Source organism: Triticum aestivum, chromosome 3D (assembly GCF_018294505.1).
Source record: "Triticum aestivum cultivar Chinese Spring chromosome 3D, IWGSC CS RefSeq v2.1, whole genome shotgun sequence".
Classification (NCBI taxonomy): Eukaryota; Viridiplantae; Streptophyta; class Magnoliopsida; order Poales; family Poaceae; genus Triticum; species Triticum aestivum.
In genome coordinates, this window is record NC_057802.1 from 40,072,321 (window position 1) to 40,099,904 (window position 27,584).

Here is a 27,584-nt window from a genome sequence, read left to right on the forward strand (position 1 = left end):
TTTAGCCGAATCTTTGTTCAAAAAACTTTAAATAAGGCGTCTTGGGGCGACTCTTGGACCAGCGGCTGAGAACCCGAACGCCCCCAAGCCGATTTTAGCGCCAGTTCGCTCTCAGGCGGCGATTTTACGAGCTCTCTGGAGGGCCAAGGGCTGGAGATGCTCTTAGTGCCGCTGGTTAAGAGGTAGGGCGGCATGTCTATCCAAGTAGGCAAAGATGTGCAGGCCTGTGGGAATCATAACGATAACGATGGCGATGGCTAGACGCGGGTTCGGACGTTACCATTCACAAACAAGATTGCAATGTGTTTTCACGCCCGGTGACCTTTCCTCCCATCCATCAGAAAAAGTCTTTGGAACGCGCTAATGGACCAGTCTTCCGTCCAGCCCATGTCGCTGTTGGCCGCGTCACGTGGATGCCGTGGGTACCCTAGGAGCGGAGTCCAGTGGTCATGATCATACCACTCCTACCAGTTAGTATATTAATCTAATGTAATGTAATGCGGCCAAAGGAGTAGGAATGGTTGCTTCCACGTAATAGCAGCAGCCTCCATGTCATCGATCCTGTCAACGCGTGAATTTCAAATGGTTCGGTTCAGCCCAAAGTTTTCTCGTCCCTTTCCGTCACCATCCACGCAACACCAGCGGGCCATTTAGTATTGGTATACATACACCGGAGATGGACATTGGCGAGGGAAGGAAGAGTCGTCGCTCATTGCGCTGTGCCTACCGCTACTGACGCGCGTGACGACCGCTACCGACGCAGCAAAGATGCCGGCCGAGGAGCTGCGCCACGGCCCCGTCGGCGCCTTCTCCTGGCTCGGCATCGCCTTCCTCACCGTCAACTCGGCCATGGCGATCCACAGGTCCAAAGGCGACCCGTCCGCGGTCGGCTTCGTGGCCTTCTCCTACCTCGACCTCGTACTGCTCTTCTACTTCCATAGGAGGTTCGAGAGCGCCGCGCCCGGCTCACCGGCGAGACGGAGGCTCAAGGTGGCCGTCTGGGTCCTCACCACCATGCTCACGGCCGTTCTAAGCTATAAGGTGGCGGCTATCATGCCGCTGCCAGTGCAGATCCTCGTTTGGGCCATGGCCGGCGCCGCCACAGCAGGAGGATTCTACGCCTTCTTCCTGTTCCGGGAAGGCAAGGCAAGTGTCCGTCCATTCCTTCACCTTAATTATTATACTTATATATATACTACTAGTAGTTTATTAAATTATTCTCATAGACGGAACGTTATACTTTTCACGGCAATATCAACTCGTTTATTCAAAAGAAAAATGTTTACCTGCAACTAGTATGCTTTTAGTCTTGGCTTTTTTGCTTGTGTTCCCCGTGCATGTATTCTCATACAACTGTCCAGATGCCTAGGCGGCAAGAATTGATCACCAAGTGTGCCCGCCGGCCAACCTAAGCAGCATATCACCCCGGTTGCTTTCAACATCGACAACCCGTTGGGTGAAATATATATGTGGACAACTAAGCCGGAGATTCCGTTGGACACCATGTAATTTTTGTCCACGCGACCGGACACCCCCAAATAGACAAATGCATAGGGTGGACAAATCGAGGAACACACTTACAGATGCCGGCCTTAACCTGGTTGCTAACACGACATGCCTGTGTATTGAGCTTCTATTAAGACTAGATGACCATATCAAGTCATCTTCATTCCTGAATCCTGATAGCAGCTTTCAATGATGTTTCTTTCTTGTTTTACTCTACTTGTAAAAAAAATCAGTAAACCTCAACAGTTTTTACATCATTCTCAATTTATGTTTTTTCTTTGTCTTCCTACTTCTATGACAATTTTTATTGTGACATCTTTCTCTCCCAAGTTTATTTAGCCGGATATTTGGCTTCTTGTGTTTAGTTTTTAAAAAGATAAAGAAAACAAGTATATCCTCAGGCATACATCTGTCTACAAATGACAAACTCAATCGTTAACTAGTCTAGACAGCAATCAGCGAGAACTATGATAGCCAACCTAGAGGATATCAATTATCCTGTTAAATCGCATTTAGATACTGAATAACAAGCAGGGCACGCTTCAGCGGAAGATTGACATATACTCCCTCCGTCCCATAATATAAAATCGTGTTTGATACTATACTAGTGTAAAAAAACGCTCTTATATTATGAAATGGAGGGAGTACTTTGCTAAGGAGGTGATCAACATTAGAAGGGTAGCATTAGGTGATCATGATTAGTTCCCTTGCCGCTTTGTGCCTTGTCCGTGTGGTGCCAAACCAACACAACTTTTTTTGTCAAAGTGTCATTTTCAGGTCAAAATAAACCATGCATAAAAGAACATTTAGATTTGATCTTCTGCAGTTCTCTAAATTATACTTTTTTAGAGAATTCACAGTTCCTTATGTTTTTCTTTTGTTTTGTTTTTTCCTCATGTTCAGTAAATTTCTTGCTTTTGATTCAGAACTTCTACTTTTATTAATTCTGAATTTGCTGGGAAAAAATTCTTATGTGGTTTATCACAGAATATATATGCTTTATACAAACTTGGTGTAGACAATATTGACATCATTGAGTCTATACATAAGCAAGACCACTAAATTCGAGTGATTTGGTGTAAATATGCGCCAACATAAAACACAACATTTAGCCATGGATCTTGTTGGATTTTAATAGAGTTTCTAAGTTTATGTGAAGTGATGCAAAATGCACAATGAACTTATGCGGTTTCTCGAAGGAAAAAGGTTTGTGTCGAGTGAAAATCAGAGAAAGTTGACAGAATCATGCAGTTGTTGAGATGGCCAAGTCAATGTTCAATGAGAGGACATCAATAAGAACGGTATTCCTGATACCTTTTGGAAACAAGTTGTCAATAGAACAACTTCTAATTTCGACAAACACTATCTAAAGAAGATGGATCGAAGTCAGACAAAGCTGTTCCTACAGGATCTAACATGATTTTTGGGACCAAAGTGAAGCCGGTCTAAACTGACAGTTTAACTATCATATTATATTTCTAGTGTGGCTCTTAACATACTTGGGTTTGATCTGAAGCCAAGCAAAAACAATTCCAACTTTCATATATTCTATGTCTGGTGTGGCTCTTAACATGAGTTTAGTTTTGTAAAATTATTTTTCTTTGGTCCATCGATAAATAGTAAAACTTGAATCTATTTGTCCACGTATGTTCACTGGATTTTCTTCCATAACAATTTGACAGTGAAAACACAGTTTGTCTTTGATGAAGATAAGATAGTAGAAACAAAACGAATGGGGTGTGCTGGTTTACAGGCTTTGACCTAAATTATACATGCAAACAGTCATGCTCATTCTTATCTTCAGCACCCTATTTGTTCGGATAAACATAACAAGTTTTTTCTGTTCTGTTTCGCAGGATGGTTAAGGAAGCGTGGCATATATTTGCTGGGAAAGCCCTTATTTTGGATCCTACATGCTCCAAACGTAGCTGGGAAAAGAAATCAAAGGTACATATGTTCTTTCAGGAAAATGGGACGTTATGGACAAGGTTTGGCGCACTCTCACTTCCAGGTCGTTGGCTGCTGCCGCAACTGTTGCCGCTGAGCACGCAAATGTTCGACTTTTGTCCTTCTAGGGCCATGGGCACTGAGCTCGGGAGGGCGTTCTCTCTGTCAAATTCTTGTCACGCTATATGAAACCTTACATCTAAGCTGCTAAAGTGAATGACGGGTATTGTCTGTATTGTGTATTGTGTATTGTGTAGGTAGCAAGCAGCTTCCTTTTGTCCCAGGTCATGTAATATCATCAGCAAAAATAGAACTTAAGACAGCAAGGTCTTACATTTTTTTTTGTTAAAGAAGAAGGTGGGGTAGCAAGACTGATGATATTGTTGCTCGCTTGGTGTGGTAACTCATACTGTGGCAGTGTAGTTTGGTCATGCCATGACGAGTGGCATAATCAAAACAAGGATCAGTTCAACTTTTTTCCTGAAAGGATCAGATAATAATAACAGAGAAAAAAGAAAGCAAGGACAAAGGGGACGGACTGGGCAGAGTGTGGATATTATCACAAATCGTAATCGGCAAAATTCTAATAGTATACGACGAATTGAGTTGACCTTACCCGCTTGTCTTTGGTCAAGATGTTTGGTGCACCTAATGGCCAACTACTAACAATTTGTCATGAAATAGGCCAAGTGCGCAGTGGGTTCAGTTGTGTTGGAATTTGGGAAAGTTTTACTACTTTATAAAACATTCGTGGTCAGCTATTTTGGTTTGTGAAGCATAAAGCCTTTGAAGCAAGCAACTCCCTCAACCCCAAGCCTTGTAGTGTCATCAGTAAGAACGGAACTTAAGACTGAATTGTTGACTGTACCTTTCAGGTTTCAGGCACTGGGTGGCGAGGATCGAACGGGACACACGCCATTGCACGCTGCTGAACATTGAACGAGACGTCAATACAATATTATCGTATAGACAACGTAAGCGACCCAATAAGTTTGACTTAAGAAGAAAAGAAAAAAGACAAAGACCTTCCAGTACCATATGTTCCAGTTGGACTTGCAATAAGACATCCGAAGCTTCATGGTTGCTGATGGTGGGCGTGGTGATGCTGTTGACATTTGACAGATACCACCGGCTCTACGGACAGGGTATGCCCACTGCCGCCCGTGTAATTTTCTTCTGTAGAACATGATGAGTATAATAAAGCGGCCAAAGAGAACGAACTGATTACTGAGTACAGAACTAATTTGGCAACACGATATGCAAGTGCCCAAATATTGAAATAGATAGTAGGTACGTAGTTGATGCCGGCGCTTTGTTCCCTCGCTAAGCAACACGATATGCTAATACAGTTGTCCTTACCGGAGTAAGGTAGTGGATGTCGGCGCCTCCCGCCGTCTCGTCCTCATCGTCTCCTGTCCCCGGGAGTTAATTGCAGGAAAGTACCACACTTGGGGCAGTTGTAACGTATCAGTACCACTATTTAAATTTTTTACAAGTCAGTACCACGTTTGAGGCTGGTCGTTGCAATACGGGCTAAACTGCGTATAACTCTATATTGACGCTGTATCTGACAACCAGGCCCCACCAGTCAGTTCACAAGCCGCCGAACCGGCTCGGCTGGTCTACCTGGTCGAACCCAACTCACTCACTCCTCACGAACCCTAGCCCTCGCCCCGCTCGAGCTCTCGCCCGCCGATTCGCCGCCGACCGTCGCGCATTCCCCCGCCGCCACCGCACCATGGTTCACGAGGATGAGAGCAGCGACGACTACTCCAGCCTGCAGCACATGAACTCCTCCGATGACGACAGCATGTTGTACCGGGTGAGTGGTGTAGCTAGGGTTAGGGTTAGGGTTCCTGCTTTGGGGATTTGACTTTGATTTGGGGGGTTTTGGTTCATTTTGCTCCCGCATATCCCTGCCAGCATTGAAGACCAAGACTACATGGGCATTGAGACTGGAACCATTGTTCCCTGCGAGCAGCATGGGCTGCCATGTGAGAGGCGTGTAGCCTTTGAGGGATTTGAGACGGGCAAGAGGTTCTTAGCCTGTCCTCTTAAAGTAAGATTCTGCACTTTCTATGTCTTTGTATTAAAATGAGTTAGTAGTAGCCCCACAGTTAGTAGTAGCCCCCCAAGTAAGATTCTGTTCTTGTGATTGCCATTCTTTATCCAATTAGTAGTACTTATGCACTGATGCTGATCATTGGAGTAGGCATCTGTTAATTTTTTATGTGGCCAGGAGCTTAGTTTCCAGTGCACAGCATTGTTTAAGCTTTGATCCTGTTAGTTTAGTGCTTTATGAGTGCTTTATAGTTGATTATTGTAGGTCATTGATTATTGCAGTGCACATGTTGTGTTGTTCTTTAGGTCATTGATTATTGTAGTATATTATTGAAATACAGTTAGTTAGCTCTGTTGTTCTTTAGTTCTTTAGTTCTTTATTTAAGATCATATTACTCTATTCTTTAACAAACATAGGTGCTGGATATATTGCAGGAAGGTCAGAACTGTGGTTCTATTCAATGGGTTGACCCAGAGTGGCCTCCTACAATGCAAAATGCACTGTTGAAGCTATGGAAAATGTATCAAGACAGCAAGAGTGATAGGAGGAAGGATAACCTGGAGAGTTCACTCACTATTCATCATTTGACAGAAGAAAAAAATAAACTGGAGGACAACTATGACAAATTAGTTGAAGATGTTCATGAACTTTTGAATGCCCAAGAGGATAGGATGCTGGATTTCAGATATTTGCAGTCTAAGAGTGCAGAGGAGAGGAATGCTGAGGTGACCAACTCAGTTGTCTCAGATATGAAGACAGAGATGGAGAAGAAAGAGGCAGAGATCTTCAAGCTGCAAGGGAAGTATGAAGTCCTTATGAACCTGACAAAAGCCCAAGGCACTGTCATCAGGAACCTGAAGTTTAACCATTTGAAAGAGAAGGAAGTGCTTAGTGCAGACATGAGGAACTTGCAGTTCCAGGTTGTTGAACTAACTGTGTCTGTGGAGAAGCTAACCCAAGAAAATCTCAAGTTGAAGCAGGATGCTGAACTCACCCAGTCTCAGGAAAAGCTTACCCAAGAGAATCTCCAGCTGAAGGATCACATTGGTGATATGAAAAAGGGACATGATAAGCTCATCCAAGAGAATCTCCAGCTGAAGGATCACATGGGTGATCTGAAAAAGGGCCATGACAAGCTCACTAAAGATAGGGCTCAGCTCAAGCTTCAGATTGCTAATCTGTTGAAGGCAGAGGAGAAGAACAAGCAGAAGATGAAGGGGATCCAGGCCATCTTGGATGAATGAACAAGATGAAGAGGCTGCTAAGCTAACCTTTTGGGAAGTAGTATCAATGGATCTATTCTGTATGTCTATATGGATCTGTTAGTTTGAATTATGATTCTGTAAGAATCTATTAAGTATGTTGCTTTAAGCTATGAACTATGTTGTACTCCAGTATGTTGTTGTAAGAATGTATTATGGCTATGTTATGTATGGATCTTTTAGTTGGAATTATCTTGCTTGCATAGATGCTTCATAGATGGATGTAGTTAGATAGATGTTGGGTTCCGTCGACGTCGACAACCCCTAAAGACTAAAACTTTGGCTATGTTGGGTTCCGTCGACGTCGACAACCCCTAAAGACTAAAACTTTGGCTATGTTGGGTTCCGTCAACGTCAACAACCCCTAAAGACTAAAACTTTGGTTATGTTGGGTTCCGTCGACGTCGACAACCCCTAAAGACTAAAACTTTGGCTATGTTGGGTTCCGTCGACGTCGATAACCCCTAAAGACTAAAACTTTGGTTATGTTGGGTTTCTTCGACGTCGACAACCCCTAAAGACTAAAACTTTGGTTATGTTGGGTTCCGTCGACGTCGACAACCCCTAAAGACTAAAACTTTGGCTATGTTGGGTTCCGTCGACGTCGACAACCCCTAAAGACTAAAACTTTGGTTATGTTGGGTTCCGTCGACGTCGACAACCCCTAAAGACTAAACCTTTGGCTATGTTGGGTTCCGTCGACGTCGACAACCCCTAAAGACTAAACCTTTGGCTATGTTGGGTTCCGTCGACGTCGACAACCCCTAAAGACCAAAATAACAGAAAGAGTACACACATAACCCCCTCATCTCTTGGGGCATAATTGACATAGTTTAGATTCATGACTAATAACAGAAAGAGTACTCTAACAGATAGCATGTCAAACCAAAATAATAATTGTTTTGAAACAGACTTAACTTGCCCCTCATCTCTTGGGGCAGCACTGACATAGTTTAGAAACATGACTCATACATAGTAGAAAGAGTACTCCACCAGATAGCATGTCAACCCAAAATGATAACTGGTTTCAAACATACATAACTTGCCCCCTCATCTCTTGGGCATAACTGCCATAGTTTAGAAACATGACACATGACACTCAGGTATTTCCACTTGCAGTAAAAAAGGACATCCAGTATGAGTTGTAGGGCCAGCAGAAGTGGAAGCACCAGAAGTGGAAGCCCCAGCAGCAGCTCTTGGTGCAGAGAAAGGCCTTGAATGCCTTGCAGCACCATGCCTTGCACCAGCTCTTGGTGCAGCCTGTGCTCTTGCTGGTGCAGCCTCTCCTCTTGCTGGTGCAGCCTGTGCTCTTGCTGGTGCAGCCTCTCCTCTTGCTGGTGCAGCCTGTGCCCTTGCTGGTGCAGCCTCTGCCCTTGCTGGTGCAGCATGTGCCCTTGCTTCATCAACATTCCTTGATCTTCTAGATGCCTTGCAAAAATGAAGGAAACATGAAGAGAAGGAAACATACAATAAATACAAAACATAGTACTAGTTAACAAGGTGCTTACCACATGCTTATTTTTTCTCAAAGCCAACTCTGGTTTCAATTTTTTGCTGCAGCTGGTGTATCTATGGCCTTGCAGCCCACAGTTGCTGCATGTTATAGTGGCCATTCTTGAACTCTCCTTTGGCTTTGGAACCTCAAATCTGCCCTTTATACTCTTTTCTCTCTTTCTTCCCTTCTTCACATGAAATTTAGGTGGCTCTATGTCTGGTCCTGTTGTCTTTGTCCAATCATGTTCACCAGGAATAGGATATATCATTGGTTCATAAGCTGCTAGGTAAAATGGTTTTTTGAAGAATTTACAGACATAGTCCTCTGGAAACCTTTTTGCCTTGTTAATTGCTGATATTGCATGGTTGCATGGTGTCCCACTCAGGTCCCACTTTCTGCAACCACATGTATGAAGTGCCAAGTTGACAGCATGCGTTTGCTGCCCACTGGTTACTTGCCATAGATTAACACTAGCTTGAATGGGTTTACAGAATCTGGCCCTTTCCTTTTCCACCTCTAACTTCTCAGCATAATGGGGTGTGATCTCCCACAGAGCTGCCTTTCCACTCTCTCTATTCCTATGCCACCTCACCATCTGCTTATTCTTAATACCATCAATCATAGTCCTAATAGGTTTTTTCCTAAAATCAAGGATGTACTTGTTGAACTCCTCAGATAGGTTGTTAACAACCAAGTCTGTCTTACAGTTTGTGTCAAAAGCATGCCTAGCCAAGAATCTTGCAGGTATTCCACTCAGCCACTTCCAAGCTTCCTCACTCTCATTTTTTAGATCATTCATTGCAATGTCAAACTTGTATTGGTTATAAGCATAACTAGCATTATCCATGCATTTCTTAAGATCTTCTCCCCTAAACCCAGCATTTTGGAAGTTTGCATACAAGTGTCTAAGGCAAAATCTTTGGTGGTAGTTGGGAAATACTTGAGAAATTGCATTTAGTAGGCCCTGTTGACATAGCATATCATACTAAGCTACTGGCATCGTAGTATAAAGACCAAATTTGCATTAAGATAAACAAGAGGATGCATTCATACCTTCTGTCTATCAGACATGATAGTATAAGGACCAAATTGTCCAACTTCTCCTCCTAGACATATCTTCAGTTGGTGCAGAAACCAACACCAATTTGTTGTATCCTCTTGTCCAACAATACCAAATGCCAGTGGGAAAATGTTGTTGTTGCCATCTCTGCCAGTGGCAGCAAGTATTTGAGCTCCAGTGGTGAGCTTAATAAAGCAGCCATCAACACCTATATTGCATTTGTAAGACCAAATTCAGTAACTAACTATTCTATATATGTCATCTACAAAAATTTATACACAATTCTATATATGTCATATAAAAGCAAGGAGCTATTACTCACTATATAACACTACTAACCTACTAAATAAAGCACTAAAATAAAGCATATACATCATATAAAACAGGTCACTAACCTATGAATGGTCTGCATGCACTGAGAAAGCCCTCCCTTGCTCCATTGATGCAGAAGAACATAGCATGAAACCTTGGTCCTGGATGTGGTATTTTTGTAGTAGGTTTTGGGGTTACAGTTGTAACTATAACTCTACTCCCAGGATTTGTATCCATGATTGTTTGAGCATAGTCCCTCAGCCTGGGATATTGTTTCTTGTGCTCTCCTAAAACAGCCTCTACAGCAAGGTTTTTGGCCCTATAGGCCATGTGCTTGCGCACATCAACACCATACTTCTCATTGCAGTTGTCAATCAGAGTCAAAATACTTGTGTGGATCAGACCTGAACAGGGACTCATATGTCTGTGCAAGCCACTTTGCACTAACCCTTGATGTCTCTGTAGTGCTAGGGCAAGTGTGCTGCAGCCTCATTTTTTTATTGCAAATGTCTTCTCCCCTTTGATAACTGCTGCAACTATGAAGAACTGACAATGCTCTTGTTTGCAGCAAACAATTATCCTTTTGTCTGAGTTTCTATGATACCTGAAATTTCTGGCCTGTGTAATGTGCAAGCTCAACAGAGCATCTCTGAATTGTTGCTGATTTTTGAAACACATGTGCATACATAACTGTTGATGTGGTTGCTCCAGTTTTTCATTATACCATATCCTTGCTGGCCTTTTCATGGCCCTACTCTTCCTTCCTTTTGGTAGGACAAATGCTAGTGGCTCAAATTCATCATCGTCATTATCCAATAGCAACCCAGTATCTTCTTCATCTGATGATGGTCTGAAATCTGGTTTCAAGTCCTCTAACACATTAGAATGTGTCCTAGTGGTGGGCCCTCTCCTAACTGGCAGCTTTTGCCTCTTTTTACCAGCTGCTTTCATGGGTGGTTCCTTCTCCTTCTCAGAATCTTCCTCCTCATCCTCCTCAATATCAAACAACTCCTCAACCTCAGTGTCATCCTCATAGTGTAGTTGTTCCTTATCTGAATCTTCATCTGTTTCTTCATCTGAATCTGCATCCTCTTCTAGTTCTGCATCTGCTAGCCTCTTTCCCTCTATTATCTCTGTGTCTTCAGCAATCCTGTACGTCTTCATGCAGAAAGGGTTGTTGTCACTGTCATATGCCCCTTGAGAGTCATCAGTACTCTTATATCCCTCCTCTTCCTCTTCTTCCATCACAGATTTGAGCTTCCTCTTGCTGACATTTCTGCTCTCTTGTGTGCACATACCAGCAGGTTGTACTACTGCACTACTGTTGCTGCTTTGACTCTCATAAACAACACCATGATCATTAACAACAAGCACAGGAGGATCTCTCAGATCATACACAACAGGTTCTTCATATAAAACTGTGGCTAATTTTTCCTCACTAACATGAGATGCAGTACTGACAAATGATGTGGCCCTGACTAACAAGTTCAGAACTAAATTGTCCTCATTCTGCTTCTTAATTTGCTGCAACTTGATGTTTGTGTCTATCAAATCTAGGGCATGCTCTCTCTGCACTCCTATGCATGTATTCCCCATGTGGTACAATTCATCACTGAAGTTAAATCCTTGTGTTCGCATCAGTGCATACAAATTCAAATATGTGACATCTGAGTTGCATATCTTCCTATCCAAATTATGCTGAGCATCGAAGTGAATCCTAACATCCCAAACAGCATCATCCAAACTACAATGGACAGCAAAATTTCAGTAAACCTAACCCTAGCCCGAATCATGGCACAAATGAGAGAGTAGAGAGGGAGAGGACAGAGCACTTACAGTACGCCACCCAATCCATGGCTCCAGTGATGGCTCGTGGTAGGGTTGGCCACCCAGATCTCAGCCAGCCGCGGCCGCTGCTCCATGGACAGCGGCGCCTCCATGCCCTCGTCGTCATCGCTGTAGTAAGCAGACGAACTGGACTCCTCGCCGTCGACTTCGATTCCTCTGTGTGCATCGCTCCCGAGTCCGGGGAGGTCTCCGTACCCGCCCACAACGCCACCGCTGCTCCGGCCACCGCGACCGCCGCCGCCCGGACTAGCCATCGCGAGGAGAGGGAGAAGGAGAGGGAGAGGGAGAGGAGAGAACTGCTAGGGTTAGACCGAGCCAAGACCGACCGAGCCGTAGACCGGCCGAGCCACCCGAGCAACGCACCGGTTCGGCGGCTTGTGAACTGACTGGTGGGGCCGGGTTGTCAGATACAACGTCAATACAGAGTTATACGCGGTTTAGCCCGTATTGCAACGACCAACCTCAAACGTGGTACTGACTTGTAAAAAATCTGAATAGTGGTACTGATACGTTACAACTGCCTCAAGTGTGGTACTTTCCTGCAATTAACTCTGTCCCCGGCGATCCCCTCATTACAACGCCCCGCGGTGGTGCCACAGAAAGAGATCGGGAATGGAGAAGAGGATGCTCTCTTGGAGGAATAGGGGAAGACCGAAGACGGGGGAAGGAAGGATCCCCGATCCCGGTTCCCAGCGAGCCGGCCGGCGTTCTCTGCGGAAGGGGATGGGTACCGTACCCACGGCCACGGGAAGGCAGAGTGCCAGCTCGATGCGGTGTATACTGGGCCCATTTCGGTTAAGGGTAGCGGGCCTTGCGAGTGATTATAACAGGCCCACCCAAATCCCCCGGGCGTTTCCCGCCATGCGCGCCCGTGGAACTGATATTGTAATTAACTTGGCATCCGCGAACCAACTTGTGGTTGAGATGGTTAGGTGGACAGTGGTATCCCCAACCCATCAGGGTTCAAATCCTGGTGCTCACATTATTCCTGGATTTATTTCAGGATTTCCGGTGATACGCTTTCAGTGGGAGTACGGTGGCTTCGTAAATCTCAAGATGATATGCCGGCTGAGTCTCTCGGAGGTACTCATAGGGGTAGGGAGTGCGTGTGTGCGTTCATAGGGGTGAGTGTATGCGCGTGTATATGAGCGCTTGTGTCTGTACTGATGCTCAAAAAATTAACTTGGCATCCCGTTTAGTCTAGCGGTTGCTGGCACTGGCAACATGGGTTGATTCAGACTGTCATGTGATTTTCCTCGCATTCTGCTTGAACACTGCCCTAGAGAGACCAGTTAGGGCATTTTCAACGCCAGGCGCTACGGGAAGGTGCTAGGGAAAATTTCCCATCCGATTGTCAGTTACGTCTTCAATTCCTGGCGTCCGATGCCACAAGGACGCAAAACAAGGCAGCGAGTGCTTGCCCATTTTTCTCCACGAGATGAGGCAACCAGCGATGTTTCAATCCGTATTTAGCGCTGATGGTTAGCGCCTAGCGTTGGACCAGATAACGCTTAGAGCTTTTAAATTATTTTCTTATTTATTTTTTTCAGTTTAAGCGCCTAGATAAGAGTTCACCATTGTAGATGCCCTTATGTTGCTCATCAACTGCCGAGCCTTTCGATCAGGATAATACATCTTTGTGGCTGGATGGAGATGGAGGACCCCCCTAGACCCATGTTGCGAGCTACTCCCTCCCGTTATTTTTAGTCTGCATATAAGTTTTGTCCGAAGTCAAAGTATCTCTACTTTGACCAAATTTGTTAAAAAAAATATCAACAATCATAATGCCAAATCAATATTGTTTAGATTCATTGTGAAACGTAGTTTCATAGTATATATATTTTGCACTATAGATGTTGATATTTTTTAATGTAAACTTGGTCAAACTTTGTAAAGTTTGACTTGGCAAAAATCTAATACGCGGAGTAAAAAGGAGAGCAGTAAGAAAGAGGTTATTTGCCTTTTTTTAAACATTATTTGAATTAAACATATAAACCTGAAGTTGCACATTTGCAGTACTTGTTACGAAATATCGCTATGGTACATTTTATTTTCTTAATTTTTAAAAGTGCGGCAGCATTTTTTATGCCTTGGACGCACACCTGAAACACGGAAATAAAGGCAACCAATGATTTATCAAAAATAGTAAAAGTTGGTCTACCCACTAAAGGCATCTCCATTGCAGGGTGCTTCCTTAGGTGCTAACAGAAAAAAATATTCAAAAAATAAAAAAAATCTGTCTAAGCATTCTCTCAACAATGCTAGGCGCTAATCCCTGGATAAAAACAAGGCATAGCGTTGCTTTCCATAGTTCGTACAGAAGGAGAAAGAAGGCAAGCACCCAATGTACTTCCTCAGTCCCATAATGTAAGACGTTTTTTAACACTAGTGTAGTATCAAAAAGCATCTTACATTATGGGACGGAGAGAGTATTTTCTAGCAACCAAGTATCAATTTGCTACTCCCTCCGTCTCATAATGTAAGACGTTTTTTGATATTTTTTTGACATTTGTAGAAATAAATCCTAGCGCTTTCCCTTGCCCCGCGCATTGTAGGTGGGGCCTTATGTGCCGGATCGGACTGAAATCCCTCATTCCATCCCCAGATAAAGGGAGTCCGAACGCGTACGCGGATATACTACCAACACAACATAGGACCACTCCGACCACACCACAAAGATGTAGAGCCGACACTATCCAAAGATGTACTAGCACATTTATTAACCATCAACTCTAGTCAACAACCACTAAATAACTCTTTCCAAGTTACAGCCTTCATATAAACAAACAACAACGGTATCAAGTCATGCATGTCTTCCTTCTAATTACCCACCCCCATTCTCTGATTCTCTCCATCTACTGTACATACAACAGGCACCACCATAAGCTCTCTACTTCTTTCTTTCTTCTTTTTGCTGGGAAGCCTTCTCTTTCCTTCCTTCTATTTTTGCTGGGAAGCTCTCTCTTTCATCAGCCGCCTCTCGGTGAACCTGCAATGGTAAAGAAAAAACACAACATGTTGGGTTAGCCAAACAGCAACAGTCAGAATTCCTTTCATCGATGGGTATTAGCACCCTCCTTGTTACCAGTGGAAGATTAGTTCAGACGTAGGATACAATCGCTAGGAAGTACTTCGAATTCAAGGAAAACCAAATCAAATGTATGAAAGAAAAGCAGCTAGCACAGAATGGATCGGACAGTAAGAACTCAACCTAGTGCACAAGAGCGACAGAATGTATAAGATAGTAAGAACTCAACCTAGCACCCAAGAGTCACAGAATTAATCAAGTAGTAAGACCTCCACCTTTGCCCCCTCGACTATCGCCTCGGTTGCCAGTAGCCACAGGTCTGGCCAGCAACCACCATTCCACACCTACCGAAGTAGGTGGCTAGCTTGACAGTGACAAGGACTATGGAGAGTAGCAAAGGATCGATTTGGGGTCGGTATGGGAGTGAACAAAGACACAGGCAGGGGAGGGGAGAGGAGAGGAAGCCATCTAGGATGAAATGGTGCTACTTCTGGTTCTAGGAGTTCAGGGTGCAAGTTAAATGGCATTAGAGTCAGGGTGGAAACCAAACCTACACAACAATTCGGCAACCAAAAGTAGACCTCCTCTTATTAATTTTCTTGTTCATGGAAGACAATAATACTAAGCATGGATGGAAGGCAACCAAAAGTAGATCTCCTTAATGTTCTTGTTCGTGGAAGGCAATAATACTAGGCATAGATGTTTGAGTCGATGTAAAGTTCGTTTTCTATACAGTAGTCAAAACATCCTTGAGAAATTCCATTTACCAAATAAGATGCTACTTATCCAGCAAGAATGGCGAGTTTGAACATTACATATTCCTAGCTTGTGATTGATCAAGGAAAGAGGTTATCTTATATTCTTATTGGAGAAAATGTAGGGCAAAGACAAAGATATACCTGATATACATACTGCAGATAAAGAAAATGCTTTGTCTACAGGAAAGCAGCTTCACAGGTGGCCTTGTTGTGGCCTACTTGCTTGCACCTGCTACAGAGCCGTATAAGAGTGGTTGGCTTGTTGGGGTTAAGCCGCTTCCTTCTAGGTTTATCTGATGTCCGTGGCCTGGGAGGCGGGACCATTGCCGCAGCGCTAAAATCAAGGGTGTCCATGTCGGGAATTGGGTAGATTGTTCCTGAGTATGTCTGACGGTAGCTATCTGTTGTGAAAAACTTTGAGCAGTAGTCGTAGAAAGACCGCCCAATCCTGTTACACACAGCGATAACATGCATGCAGGGGAGGCCAGAAAGTTGCCACCTCCGGCACGTGCATTCCCAGTTTGCAAGATTAACAACAAAAATACCGCTGCCCCGCACTTCAAACACGGTCTCAGAAGAGCATAGCACGGTCAGCTTGCCAGCCTTGGTTATCTCATCCTTTGCTTTGTAATCAATGGAAGGTGTTAGAGGCCCTTCCCATGACTTGCAGGCTTCACGCCTCGCTTCTATTGTCTCCATTATTTTTGTCCTCAGAGAGTCCACCATCAGCACCATGGACCCCTCCTTCTTTGTAGGTATCCAGTTATTAAACGCATCAACAATGTTCGATGAGAAATGGTCATACCGACAGCCTCTGAAGATGGCATCTGACCAATGCTCTGGCTTACTCGCAATGATCCAGTCGGCAGCTTCAGTGGATATATTCCTTATGCTCTCAATTGATGCATTAAAATCATCAATGCTGCATGCTTGGGCTGCACGAGTAAAATCCTCGACCATCGCATCTCTTATCTGTTGCGACCATGGTCCCTTCTTCAGTTCTCCTTTGAATTCCTCCATGATATGATGCAAACAGAAGGCATGGTGGCTACCTTCAAACGCATGTGCGACAGCAGCATCCAGACCCTTTTGTCCATTGGACAAGAATGTCATAGCATTCAATGGGTAGTTATGATACTGGAGAGCAATCCTCAGCTTCATCAAGAACCAAACCCAGTTCTCGTAATTATCATCTTCAACCACATTAAATGCAACTGGAAAGACACCATCATCTGCATCAACTGCAGCGGCAACCAGCAACTTATACTCATTTGTCGCTTTGAGCGGAACCTTGTCAAGAAAAAGGAGGGGCCTGCACCCACTTGCAAAGCCTTCCAAAGAAGCATGGAATGCAAAAATAAAACGTCGGTTTTCAGAGAACTCAGACAAGTCAAGTATACTCCCTGGGTTAGTCTGCATAAGCCTCTCCCCATACCAGGGCAAATGGCCTGATGCCTCCCTCTGAACATGAAACATCTCCTTCTGAGCCACTTCTCTACCTCGCCAAACCTGTGAATAGGTCAGCATAACTCCATACTCTTCATGTATTTCCTTGACAAGATCCTTTGGTTTGAGCAATGAGTTCTCACGCAGTTTCTGCTTAATGATGGTAGTCAGCCACTGTCTTGTTGCTCGCCGCTGACCCTCACCGCCTTCTCCTCCACATGTATGCTCATCAGTCATTTTCTTGATAACAAATTTCTTGTTACGAGATGACTCAGATGCATGCAATCGCCAGGTGCAGCCATCCGCAACACACTTTACAGTGACACGGGTGGTTTCATTCTTAATAAATCGGTACACAAATCCTTTGCCGATGGAGTACTTGCACAACTGAGCTCGGAAATCCTTCACATTATCAAATTCTTGACCAACACCTTTGATAATGTCCTCCCAAAACAAAGCAGGATTATTGGTAAGCTCCTGTGGAGGATCTATTATGATATCAGAACCATCATATGCATTGACTGCATCATCAAAAAAACCAGTTGGTTCCCTGCAAAAGCCATGCTGGCATCTGTGAAACTTATCCTTTTTACGAACTCTGTGGAGTACAAAAGACATAATAAAGTGAGCAGATAACTACCTTTGTGTGGTATCAACGAGAGCAAGCTTGTCATGATTCAGATCGTCTGGAGCAGAGGAAACAGCTCCAGCTGTGGTGGGAAAGGCAACATCATGGCCAAATTCCAGCGGAAAATCCCTAGTTTCATCCAAGGAAAATAGAAATCATAAGTTTTGGACAATATCATGTCACAAAGTAGAATGAGTGACATTTACAATTTACAGATCATGACAGTACAAACAATGAAAACCATACATGTTATCATGAGACTGTAAGAGAGAACTAAAGTAGCAGTAACTACAAAATATTCAGAATGAAAAACGATCACAAAAGGCATGCAGTCAGGGCACGAAACCATTCAGATCACAATGTGAAATACAGAGAGCATGATATGAAAACTATGCAAGAGAAACAGCTTCAACAACGGGTGGTAGTAGGTATACATCAGCAGTTGTCCTAACTAACAAAGTAGTGCAGATGCCTACAATGTAATAAGGGGTATAACAAAGTAAGGAAGATGCATATAAAGTAACCATAACAAAAAAAACAAAGGGGCAGTAACGAAGTGTCGTGAAGATGCCTATATGTAAGCATATTATGCAGTCAATGAATGATGCTATAAACCAAGGCAATGGCAAGATCTATTTCCTAACATAAATGATACTATATAAACCAAGGCAGTGGCAAGATTTAAATTCTAGACATTTCACCAAACATGAATAAATGAAAATGGATGGCAGTAATGGCAGCTAAAAACTCCAGAAAATAAGGCAGGCAGACAACTTTATATGCTAACTGCCTAACCACAACATTGAAACCTATGTTTTTAAGGCGACGCTTCGCTTTAAGGCACTGGGGGGGCGCCTCGACGCCTAGGCGCCTAAAGCGGACGCCTAGGCGCCTAAAGCGGGCATATTTGCAAAGCGCTGGGGGGGCGCCTCGACGCATAGGCTTCGCCTTACGGACGCCTTAAAAACATAGATTGAAACAAACTGCTCCTCCTGAAGTTGGCATGAATTTAATTTGCAGAGAAGGCTACTATTGAATAATAAAATAGGGGCTTTAAATCTGGTGTACAATAATATGTGACCAAGATACATCTCACAATAGGAAGAAATCAGGGCACAGTAGACATGCAAAGATGAATCAACTATAGAAGACTGGTTGCATACTCGTTGTAATCATTCAAGGTCACCAAAGCTCTTGGTTGATTTATATCACTGGTAGGTTGATTGAGATCATTGGTAGGTTGATTGAGATCATTGGTAGGTTGATTGAGATCATTGGTATCAGCTTGAACTACAACACCAGTAGCACTGGCGGTCTTCTTATTACTTTTGGATACCCTGGAGAAGACAAAAGAGATCATTGGCTGTAACATGGAAGAGTAGTAACATTAGAAAATCTAAACCAGCACAGTACCACCTACTTGTTTTTGGAAGCTGTCCTTTTCCTTTTGTCGCCATGTGCATTAGATCCAGCTTTAACAGTGGAAGCTCCAGTGTACGTTACGACACTCCTACGTTGCCCAGTGTAAGAAAAAATATCCATCACATCAGGAGATGTTTGATATTGGCTCTTCTACATGAACTACAAAAAGGTAGAACAACGCATACCTGTTCTCCACTCTACTTATCACAAAAACATCTGCTTGGGCAGCACTAGCAGTAAAATCAACCATCCGTTGCAAATCTCTATCACATGAGATTGTGATGAGCGTCCTGTTATTGTTCGGAAGGAAGTACTTGAACGACATATCGGTGACATCAACATGGAACACCTTGGACACCTCATCCTTGAAGCTGTCAAGGGACATCTCCCGAGAGACGTCAACAGCGTGCGCTTCTCCTCCTTTGTAGATCAAATTCCCATTGGGACCAGAAGTGAACTCCCCACCATGTTGGCAAATGGCTACCACAAAACCACCCTCTGCCATGCTTCCTTAGCTGTTCCGCGATGCCACTGCATTTTAGAAAGAAAAAAAAATAGATTATAGTGACGGAAAACATTGCAGAAAGTAAGAATATGAACTCTAGAATACAGCACCAGTTTAACATGAGATTTTACAAAATTGGTCATTCGTATGACAGGTAGACAGAATTACGCACAAACGACAGACTGCACCATTTGCTTTTGATATTCCTCCCTATGATTTATTAGGAAAGAAGTCTTTGCTCTGGCTGGGCCACGTCATTCAATCTTTTGACTCCAAAGCGTCAACCTTCCAATCAAGTATACCATCGCAGATCTATGATGATTTCTTTTTACCTAGGGTGATTTTATCTTATTTTTATAACCATTGGGAACGGGACTGATTTTTTCCTGTGCTCGATGTGGAAAACATTCTCTCGGGGGAAATTCTGATTTACTCAGCGCTGTTGGGATTCGATACCTGGCCTCTAGATTGCTCCTGTGAGGCCTTAGCCACCAGCTTATGTGATGCAATTAAAACCAAGATTCTACATATATGCCGACACGACTGATATATCAGCATCACAGGCTTACCAGTACAGATATAGTATTTCATTTTATAAATATCGTTTTCACACATATCGACCAACATGGCCAGTATTTGACCTAGTATGTCCACCAATATAGACTAATATGTAAATGCCTTTCTTCTTAAAGAAGAGTTGAAAATAAAATTCAAGAACCGAGCAACGGCCGGTTGGTTAGAGCACACGCCCGTGAGCCCACCCACCCGCGTTCGAGGCGCAGCCTCCGCAGGGTGCCTCACTTCTACCTAACAAATGTAAAATTAAGGGAAGGAACTTTCCCCCTTTAACGACGGATTTTTAAAATAAAATTAGCATTTACAACTTCATAAAATTATCAAGTTTATGCATAACTTTTGTAAATAAGCATATGTATAATGGCCTCTGTTATGTTACCATAAGGATTTTGTGAGTCTTTAATAAGTTATTTCACAATCAACCAGACAGTAAACTTGGAATCATATATTTGCCATGCTCAAGCACCGTGCGTTTAATTTGTACCAAAAAGGCATGGTATGAGTAAGACTAACTAAAACAAGACAGACATTGTCCCCTCCGATATAACTACAGACATATCCAACATCCGATACATCCAAGCGAGACAAATATGGACCCGATATCCAGTACTCTGAACCTCAGTTAAAACTACGTGTGGATACAAATTCAACGTCAGCTCTCATTTCTGGATCAACACCAGACAAAGGATGACTAGTCCATCATGAACAGAACCAAGACGATCGGATGAACTGCAAACAAAAGAAAGATAACGCGAGTAACAGGCAAGCCAGTCAACACATCAGGTATTCCTTCAAAACAGACATGGGCTCCATTAAAATCATTCCTTCTTTACAAAATTCAACCTCACGGAAGGTCGGGGAATAGAAAACGGGGATAGGGGAGGGGCTCATTGTCAACTAGTGCTAAGAACAGAACCTTGGTTGGGCTAGAAGAGAAAAGTGTCTCCCTCCACCAACAATTTCCCCTCCACGCCAAAGGCCCTCGTTCTTAAATCCTAATCGAAGCAGGACCGCAACGATAATACCACACAACAACAGCAACAGCGAGGTAGGAACTTGGACAAGAAAAAAAATCATTTTTGCGCAAGAATCCCCTGGAACTTGCACAAATCACACCGACAAACAGCGGCTGGATCCATCCATGGTGGGAACCCCAGAAAAGCAACCAAGGAAGAGAGATTATGCATAACTTCATCAAATGATCAAGATTATGCATAATTTCTGGAAATAAGCATATATATAATGCACTCTGTTATGTTACCATAAAGATTTTGTGAGTCTTTATTAATTTCTTTGGCAATGCAGGCAGTAAACCTGGAATCATATACTATTTGCCATGCCTCTAAAGCACCGTACGTTCAATTTGGACCAAAAAGGCATGGTACAAGTAAGACTAACCAAAACAGGACAGGCATTTTCCCCTCATATATAACTACATACATACCCGACATCCCATACATCGAAGCAAGACCAATACAGACCCGGTAATCCGGTGCTCCGATGTCCTAACCTCTGTGAAAACTAGTTGCGGATACAAATTCGACCTCAGCCCTCATTTCTGGACCAACACCGGGCAAAGGATGAACCAGTCCATCATGAATAGAAACAGATGAACTGCGAATAATAGAAAGATTACGCGAGTAACAGACAAGCCAATCTTTTCTTACAGAATTCAACCTCGCAGGAGGTCGTGGAGCAGGAGGACGGCGGAGGGAGGGGTTCATTGTCAACTGGTGCGAAGAACAGAACCTTGGTCGGGCTAGAAGAGAAGAGCGCCACCCCCCCACCACCAACTTCCCCCCCTCCGCCGCCGGAGGCCCTCGTTCCTAAATCCTAATCGCAGCAGGGCCGCGAAGATAATACGCAACAGCAACAGCGACAGCGAAGGAGGAAGGTAGGAACTTGGAAAACAAAAATTCATTTTTTGCGCAAGAATCCCCTGGAACTTGCGCAAATCACACCAAAAAACAGCGGCCGGATCCAGGGTGGGAGCCAGTCCCAAAAAAAGCAACAGAGGAAGACTAGAGACCGCCGGCGCGCGGCGAGCAAGCGGCCGGAGCGTGAACGGAACTCGGGCGAGGGAGAGAGCTTTGACCTCGGGCCGGGGAGCGGCGGCGCGGGCGCGGATTCGGTGGCCGCCGCCGGAAGGGTGGCAGGGACGGACGACCTCGCGGGGGAGGGGATTAGGGCTCGGGGGTAGTTTGGATATTTCGTGGGGTGGTTTGCGCAAAGGAGGTGGATTTGAGGCGTGCGGGTGGGAGGGCGTGGATGGGAAAACGGCGGGCTGGGCTGGGCTTTTCTACAATTGTTGTCGCTGCGCGCCGCGCAGCCCAAGGCCTCGGGTTTGTGTATCGGAGGTAACCGAGGTTCTCCTTGCCAAAACTGCTGTTATTATTTTTTGTTCCACTTTTTCCAACGCTAAACCCCTGCCGTTTGGTTTGCAACATTCCCCTCCGCGTCTTGAGAAAACTCATGATGATGTCACAACATGGAAAACAAATGCAATCAACATGTACGAAACACGAAAACATATACGCTCGCGAGACGTCAACGCGCCCTACGCAACGTCAGAATTCTTGATTTCACCAGTCTTGCACTGTGGCTTGCTGACTAATAATCTGGCTTGCCATCGGAGCCGGATCGGGTTGCGTTGGATATACCCCATGTTACAGCTTTGGGTTGAGCTCCTCGACGTCGTCCAAGGCAGCTGTGACCTCCGTTTTAACGCAAAGTGTAATTAGCTACGTGGAGGGAAGAGTGGAGGTGGAGGAGGAGTGGTGGGAGGTGGAGAACTGCCACCAGGCTGCCATGGAACACAATAATCATCAAACTCTTTGTGTGTGTGTGTGTGTGTGTGAGAGAGAGAGAGAGAGAGCTGCGCGAAAGGGGCAACAACACTGTGGCAAATTATTCGGTTCACGACGCTATATTTTATGAGTACAACTTAGGTGACAGTGGAACTAGGGATTTTGTTCCCCTAGTGGGGAATTTGAGTTCAATGAATGTATATCGACACTAATATGTGAAGGAGGACTAAATTGCAAATATAAAAGTTTTTTGTCAGATAACCCCCTACAAATTCCCACAGTGACATGAAGGCCACGACATCATGCCATGTCAGCGTCATTTGCTTTGCTCGGTTGGTTTGCGCTTTTGGCTTATCACTGGTGCAAGTTAATGGACTAAATTTGTCGTTTTCATGTTGATGTACTAAACTCAATATCATTGACGGTTAATGTACTAATCGTGCATTTTACTCAAATGCACTTCTCTGTAAACAATGCAAGGAGATCATTAAATCTTGCATTCATAATTCAACTTGATACATGTTATCTTAATAAATCTGGGTAATACTGTATTAAAATACATGTCATATATAACATATACATGACTCATTGAGATGGTAAGTATCCCAAGTTAAGTGGCAAGTTTAAATACGATTAATAAGAAACCATATAATACACAAGCAAATAGTTTGTTTCATACATAGGTAGTGGGGATATATTTTGGTGTCAGTAAGTAATATCATTTACAATGACATGTGTATGGAAGGTATAAAATGATTAGGATGAGTTTTTCGAAAGTTAAGACATGCCAGATAGGAAGTAACCGCATCTACAGTGAAGAGATGGGTCTATGGATGGACATGGCGGAATACACCAGATCCTCACTTAGGCCAGTTATATGGACTAACTTAAACAAGAGGTTACCGCATAATAAGTAAATCGATCGATATACTTTGGCATCCATTCCTCCTCCCATGCCGCTACCCATGCCACTCGTTCCTCCTCCAATGCCACCCATTCCTCCTACCATGCCACCCATCAAGTTCCTCATGATTACGACCTTCTTCGCTAACATTTCGTCACGACACAACTCAACATATGCTTTTTGCTTGGCGTCCAGACCACTTTGTGTCCATGAACATATTTTTTCCGCTTTCTCCTTCACTGCCTTAAGCTCATTGGCTGCCACCTTCCTCTCCTCGGTCGCTACCCTCTTCTCCTCAGCCATCACCTTCTACTGCTCGGCATCCGCCTTCTCCTCGATTTCTTTCAATTTCAAGAGCCTTTTTTCTTCAGCATACTATTTCCTCGCAATGATGATGGGTTCAAATCCTCCTTTAAGATCATTGTCTCCGTCCTTTGATCCCTTTTGTTTTCTTCCATTCCACCGGGCCTGTGTGGTTTGGCAACCGAGTGAGGAGTGGGGCTCCTTCTCACCTCCCCACCACCATCATCGTCGTCGTCACGATCAACAACCAAGCTCTTTCTCCTAGGAACTTCAAAAGCTTCCCGATTCTTCCACTTATCGATCCTCGTCCTTGAGCTCTTTGCAACAATGTTGGGAAGTGAATGGTTTTACTTTCCTCTTCTTATCCCCGTTCTTCGCTCTTTCTTGGATGAAACCTTGAGCAAGCATGGGCTACATAATAAACAATAGAGAAACTTGGTTACTTAGGAGCATATCCATAATTATTAGAGAAAGCATTGGAATGTAGCAAGCAATTACCATGTAATTTCCATCACAACCACTTGGGTTCTTGCGATCGACATTGGCCAAGCAACCCGCCCATTTTTTACATTCATCGTCTATAGTGGACCATCGGTGCTAAATAGAATCCGATGATTGATAGTGACCACTTGTGTTCCATTCACCAAATAATTCTTTGGTGGCTTCCAATATGTGCTAGACGATCGGTCACTTGCGACGCAGGCATCAAGAGAGACTCACTTTCATGTCGTACATATCAACATATTCGGTGACTCCTCTCGATGTCTCGCAAAGCTTCCAGTGTTCTTCCAGTCCATAAAAATCGTCAAAATTTGGCATCGTGTTTGGACCTTCGTATGTATTGTTTTTCTGTAAAATTGAGAACAAGCAAAAAAAATATAGAAACTGACACTGCACACTAGGTTAATAGGTTAGTCCAGAAAAATAATAGAAATTGCAAAAAAAAGTATATAAAAGTGATAACATAATAGCATTTAGCAATAAAAAATATAGATACGTTTGAGAACTACCACTTGCTTTTGAGAGAAATGTCACTAGTGAACCTACCTGGGGTCTATTCTCCATTAATACAAACTCGTACAAAAAATGCTCTTTTACTTTTCTTTTACTATTTTTCCGTTTTGCCCATACCATTATCTATTTCCTTTTAACCTTGTAACTAGCAAGACAAGGGGCCTGACAACACCCTTGCCATGGTTAAAAGCAAACAAAATAAAAATGTTTTGAAATTGCAAAACATATTCCGTATTCCGAACAATTTTTTGAATTGTGAACAAAATTTTAAAATCTATACATTTAAAAAATGTACACACTTTTTGAAATGAAAAAAATTGAATTCTGAACATATATTTTAAAAAATGTGAACACTTTTGAAATTTTTTGAGAAACATGCACGAAATTTCTCCAATTTTTTTAAATTCTAGACAAAATTTGACAACCATGAATTTTTTTTGGATTTTCAAACAAAATTTGAAAATTTTAAACAAAGTTTTGAAATTCTGAACATTTTCCCAAAAAAATGAATCTATACCCATATAAAAAGACACGAAGGAGCATATCCAATTAAACTCGGCCATCAAATCATGTCAATAAAATGACCTAGACTGCTTCAATGTCGAGCGCTCAACACGTTTAGCATGCAGTTAATTTCATGCCAAATATAGTACTAATCACATAATAACATGCAACTAATATCCTACTTAATATCCGCATGCACTTAATATATTTTCAAATTAACATGCATTGCACGTACACATTGACTAGTTTACAGAAAGAACAGAAAAAATAAAAACATGAAAAGAAACTAAAGAAATAAGCAGAAACAAGAAAAATAAAAAATAAAAAAAATCTAAAAATAGAAAAAAAAACATAAAAACGGGTAACAGCAAAACAGGAAAAACCAGTTGAGTGAACCTTCTAGAAGGTTCCAAAACCGGCTGCTCCTCCAAGTGGGCTGGCCCGTGTGTATCTTTGCTTCAGCGAAGCCACGACTCTTTGTCGCACATGGGCGGCAAATAGGAACCGCTGCGCACACAGGCTGATTCGAAGAGGAAAAGAATAAGAAACGTACAACCTGAGACAGAAGTATTAATTTGGGCGGCGTAAGTGGGCTTCCTAGAAGGGTGGAAGTACCTTTCTACAGCCATGCTCAAATGCTTATGATGTGAACAGTAAAATCAAAAATTGAAAAAAAATGTGGCATACTTTAAGAAGTAGTTGTTCCGTATGTAAAATTTTATCACGAAATCATATTGCTGAAAGTCATGACAAAAAAAAAATCAAAGCTCCACAATGCGTTGGAAAGTAACATTTTCAGAGCATCGATTTTGTTTTTTTTTTACCACACCTTCCACCAATATGATTTTGTGATGAAATTTTACATGCACAACAAACATTTTTTAAAGTATGGCACACAAAAATTCAGATTTTTTTTATTTTACTGTTCACACCCAGAGCATTTGAGCCTGGGTGTAGAAACTCCACGTCCCGCTTAAGGGCGCAACCAACTGGGCTATTTTTTCACACGCTAAAAGAGATAAGGTCTATGTTATAATGGCCCCTGTTTTTTGACATTAAATTACACCTGTTCATATTTACGCCAGTTGCGACAATAAACAAGTCAGGGCAACAACAAATACAGAGAGGGTAGGCTTAAAAGAAACAAGGAAAAAGACATGCATGTACATGGTACCATGTACAAATAGAATTATGAGCCAACCCGGATCCCTATGAAAAGGAAGACATGATAAAATATAGGTGCAGTGCTTCTCATATATGTGTAACCTGATCATTTGCTACACTCCAAATCCGATCAATACATGTAGTTTTCAAGAAAAGTGTTAAAATCTTTACATTTTTGTGCCTTTTCCAAAATATTATACATTTTTTAAATTGTTCATGCATTTAAAATTGTTTATGTAGTTTTATTTTTTTCAAATATTAGAATATTGTTCATATAATTTGAAAAATGATGAAAAAACATGTAATTCTAAAAAGTCTCCACATGCTTACAAATATATTCACCATTTAAAAATTATTTATGCTCTTTAAAAATGTTCATGTGATTTTAAAAGTGTTTATGTGTTTGAAAAGAAGGTTGATGCATTTTGAAAAACAATATATACAATTTAAAAGTGAGTGCATGTATGAGAGATGATGTATGGACTAGGTGTAGGCTAAGCCCGGGATGAGCGGTCACGTCCAGCTCAAAGAGATTAGTTTAAAACTATTAGACTTTTTTTTCAGATGAAATAATTGTATTACTCAACTCACAAAGTCCTTACAATCATCAGCAGATAGCACTAGACTCATCGGGCCAGAAGCTACCCAAATCATGGTTCTCCCTTCAGTACGAGCAAAATTAGCTAGACTATCACTAACTCTATTTTGTGAGCGAGTTACATGAGTAATACAACAACCACGAAGATTCATAAGATACCTAATCTCCTTGATAAGCGAAGTAAAGATTGATCTATCTGTTTTCTTTGCCTGGATAAGCTTGACTGCAACGATTTAATCCATCTTGACTTGCGATGGAGTGGTTTAATGTCACTTGTGTCCCATGATCACGATCAATGCACTGCCATCAGGTGACCCGACGACAGTGATCGATGAAGGCGGGGAAGAGGATAAACGACAACATGAATGAGGCGCTATGTTCAAACGGATAACATGGATCTATGAAACATGCGAAAAGTATCTTCCATTACCACGC

At 42.9% G+C, this 27,584-nt stretch overlaps 2 protein-coding genes and 1 pseudogene across 3 annotated transcripts; 1 reads left to right on the top strand and 2 right to left on the bottom strand.

The window, feature by feature from the left end:
- Positions 1 to 662: 662 nt before the first annotated feature.
- LOC123077193 (uncharacterized) lies at positions 663 to 3,806 on the top strand. Its single transcript, XM_044499414.1, has 2 exons — positions 663 to 1,146; positions 3,363 to 3,806. Exons 1-2 carry the CDS (start codon positions 769 to 771, stop codon positions 3,369 to 3,371), a joined length of 387 nt encoding a protein of 128 aa, XP_044355349.1. The 5' UTR covers positions 663 to 768; the 3' UTR covers positions 3,372 to 3,806.
- A 3,896-nt stretch (positions 3,807 to 7,702) lies between these two features.
- Positions 7,703 to 11,584, bottom strand: LOC123076113 (uncharacterized; annotated as a pseudogene).
- A 2,601-nt stretch (positions 11,585 to 14,185) lies between these two features.
- Positions 14,186 to 22,104, bottom strand: LOC123077195 (uncharacterized). Of its 2 annotated transcripts, none has more exons than XM_044499415.1 (7): positions 21,951 to 22,104; positions 18,960 to 19,305; positions 18,773 to 18,862; positions 18,516 to 18,689; positions 17,365 to 17,481; positions 15,420 to 17,274; positions 14,186 to 14,481 (listed from the first exon to the last, which is right to left on the bottom strand). In XM_044499415.1, the coding sequence occupies exons 2-6, from the start codon at positions 19,277 to 19,279 to the stop codon at positions 15,456 to 15,458; spliced, it is 2,520 nt and encodes an 839-aa protein (XP_044355350.1). In that variant the 5' UTR covers positions 19,280 to 19,305; positions 21,951 to 22,104; the 3' UTR covers positions 14,186 to 14,481; positions 15,420 to 15,455. The 2 variants fall into 2 exon arrangements, with proteins under 2 accessions (XP_044355350.1, XP_044355351.1); XM_044499416.1 differs by lacking the exon at positions 21,951 to 22,104 and adding an exon at positions 21,523 to 21,728.
- Positions 22,105 to 27,584: the final 5,480 nt, after the last annotated feature.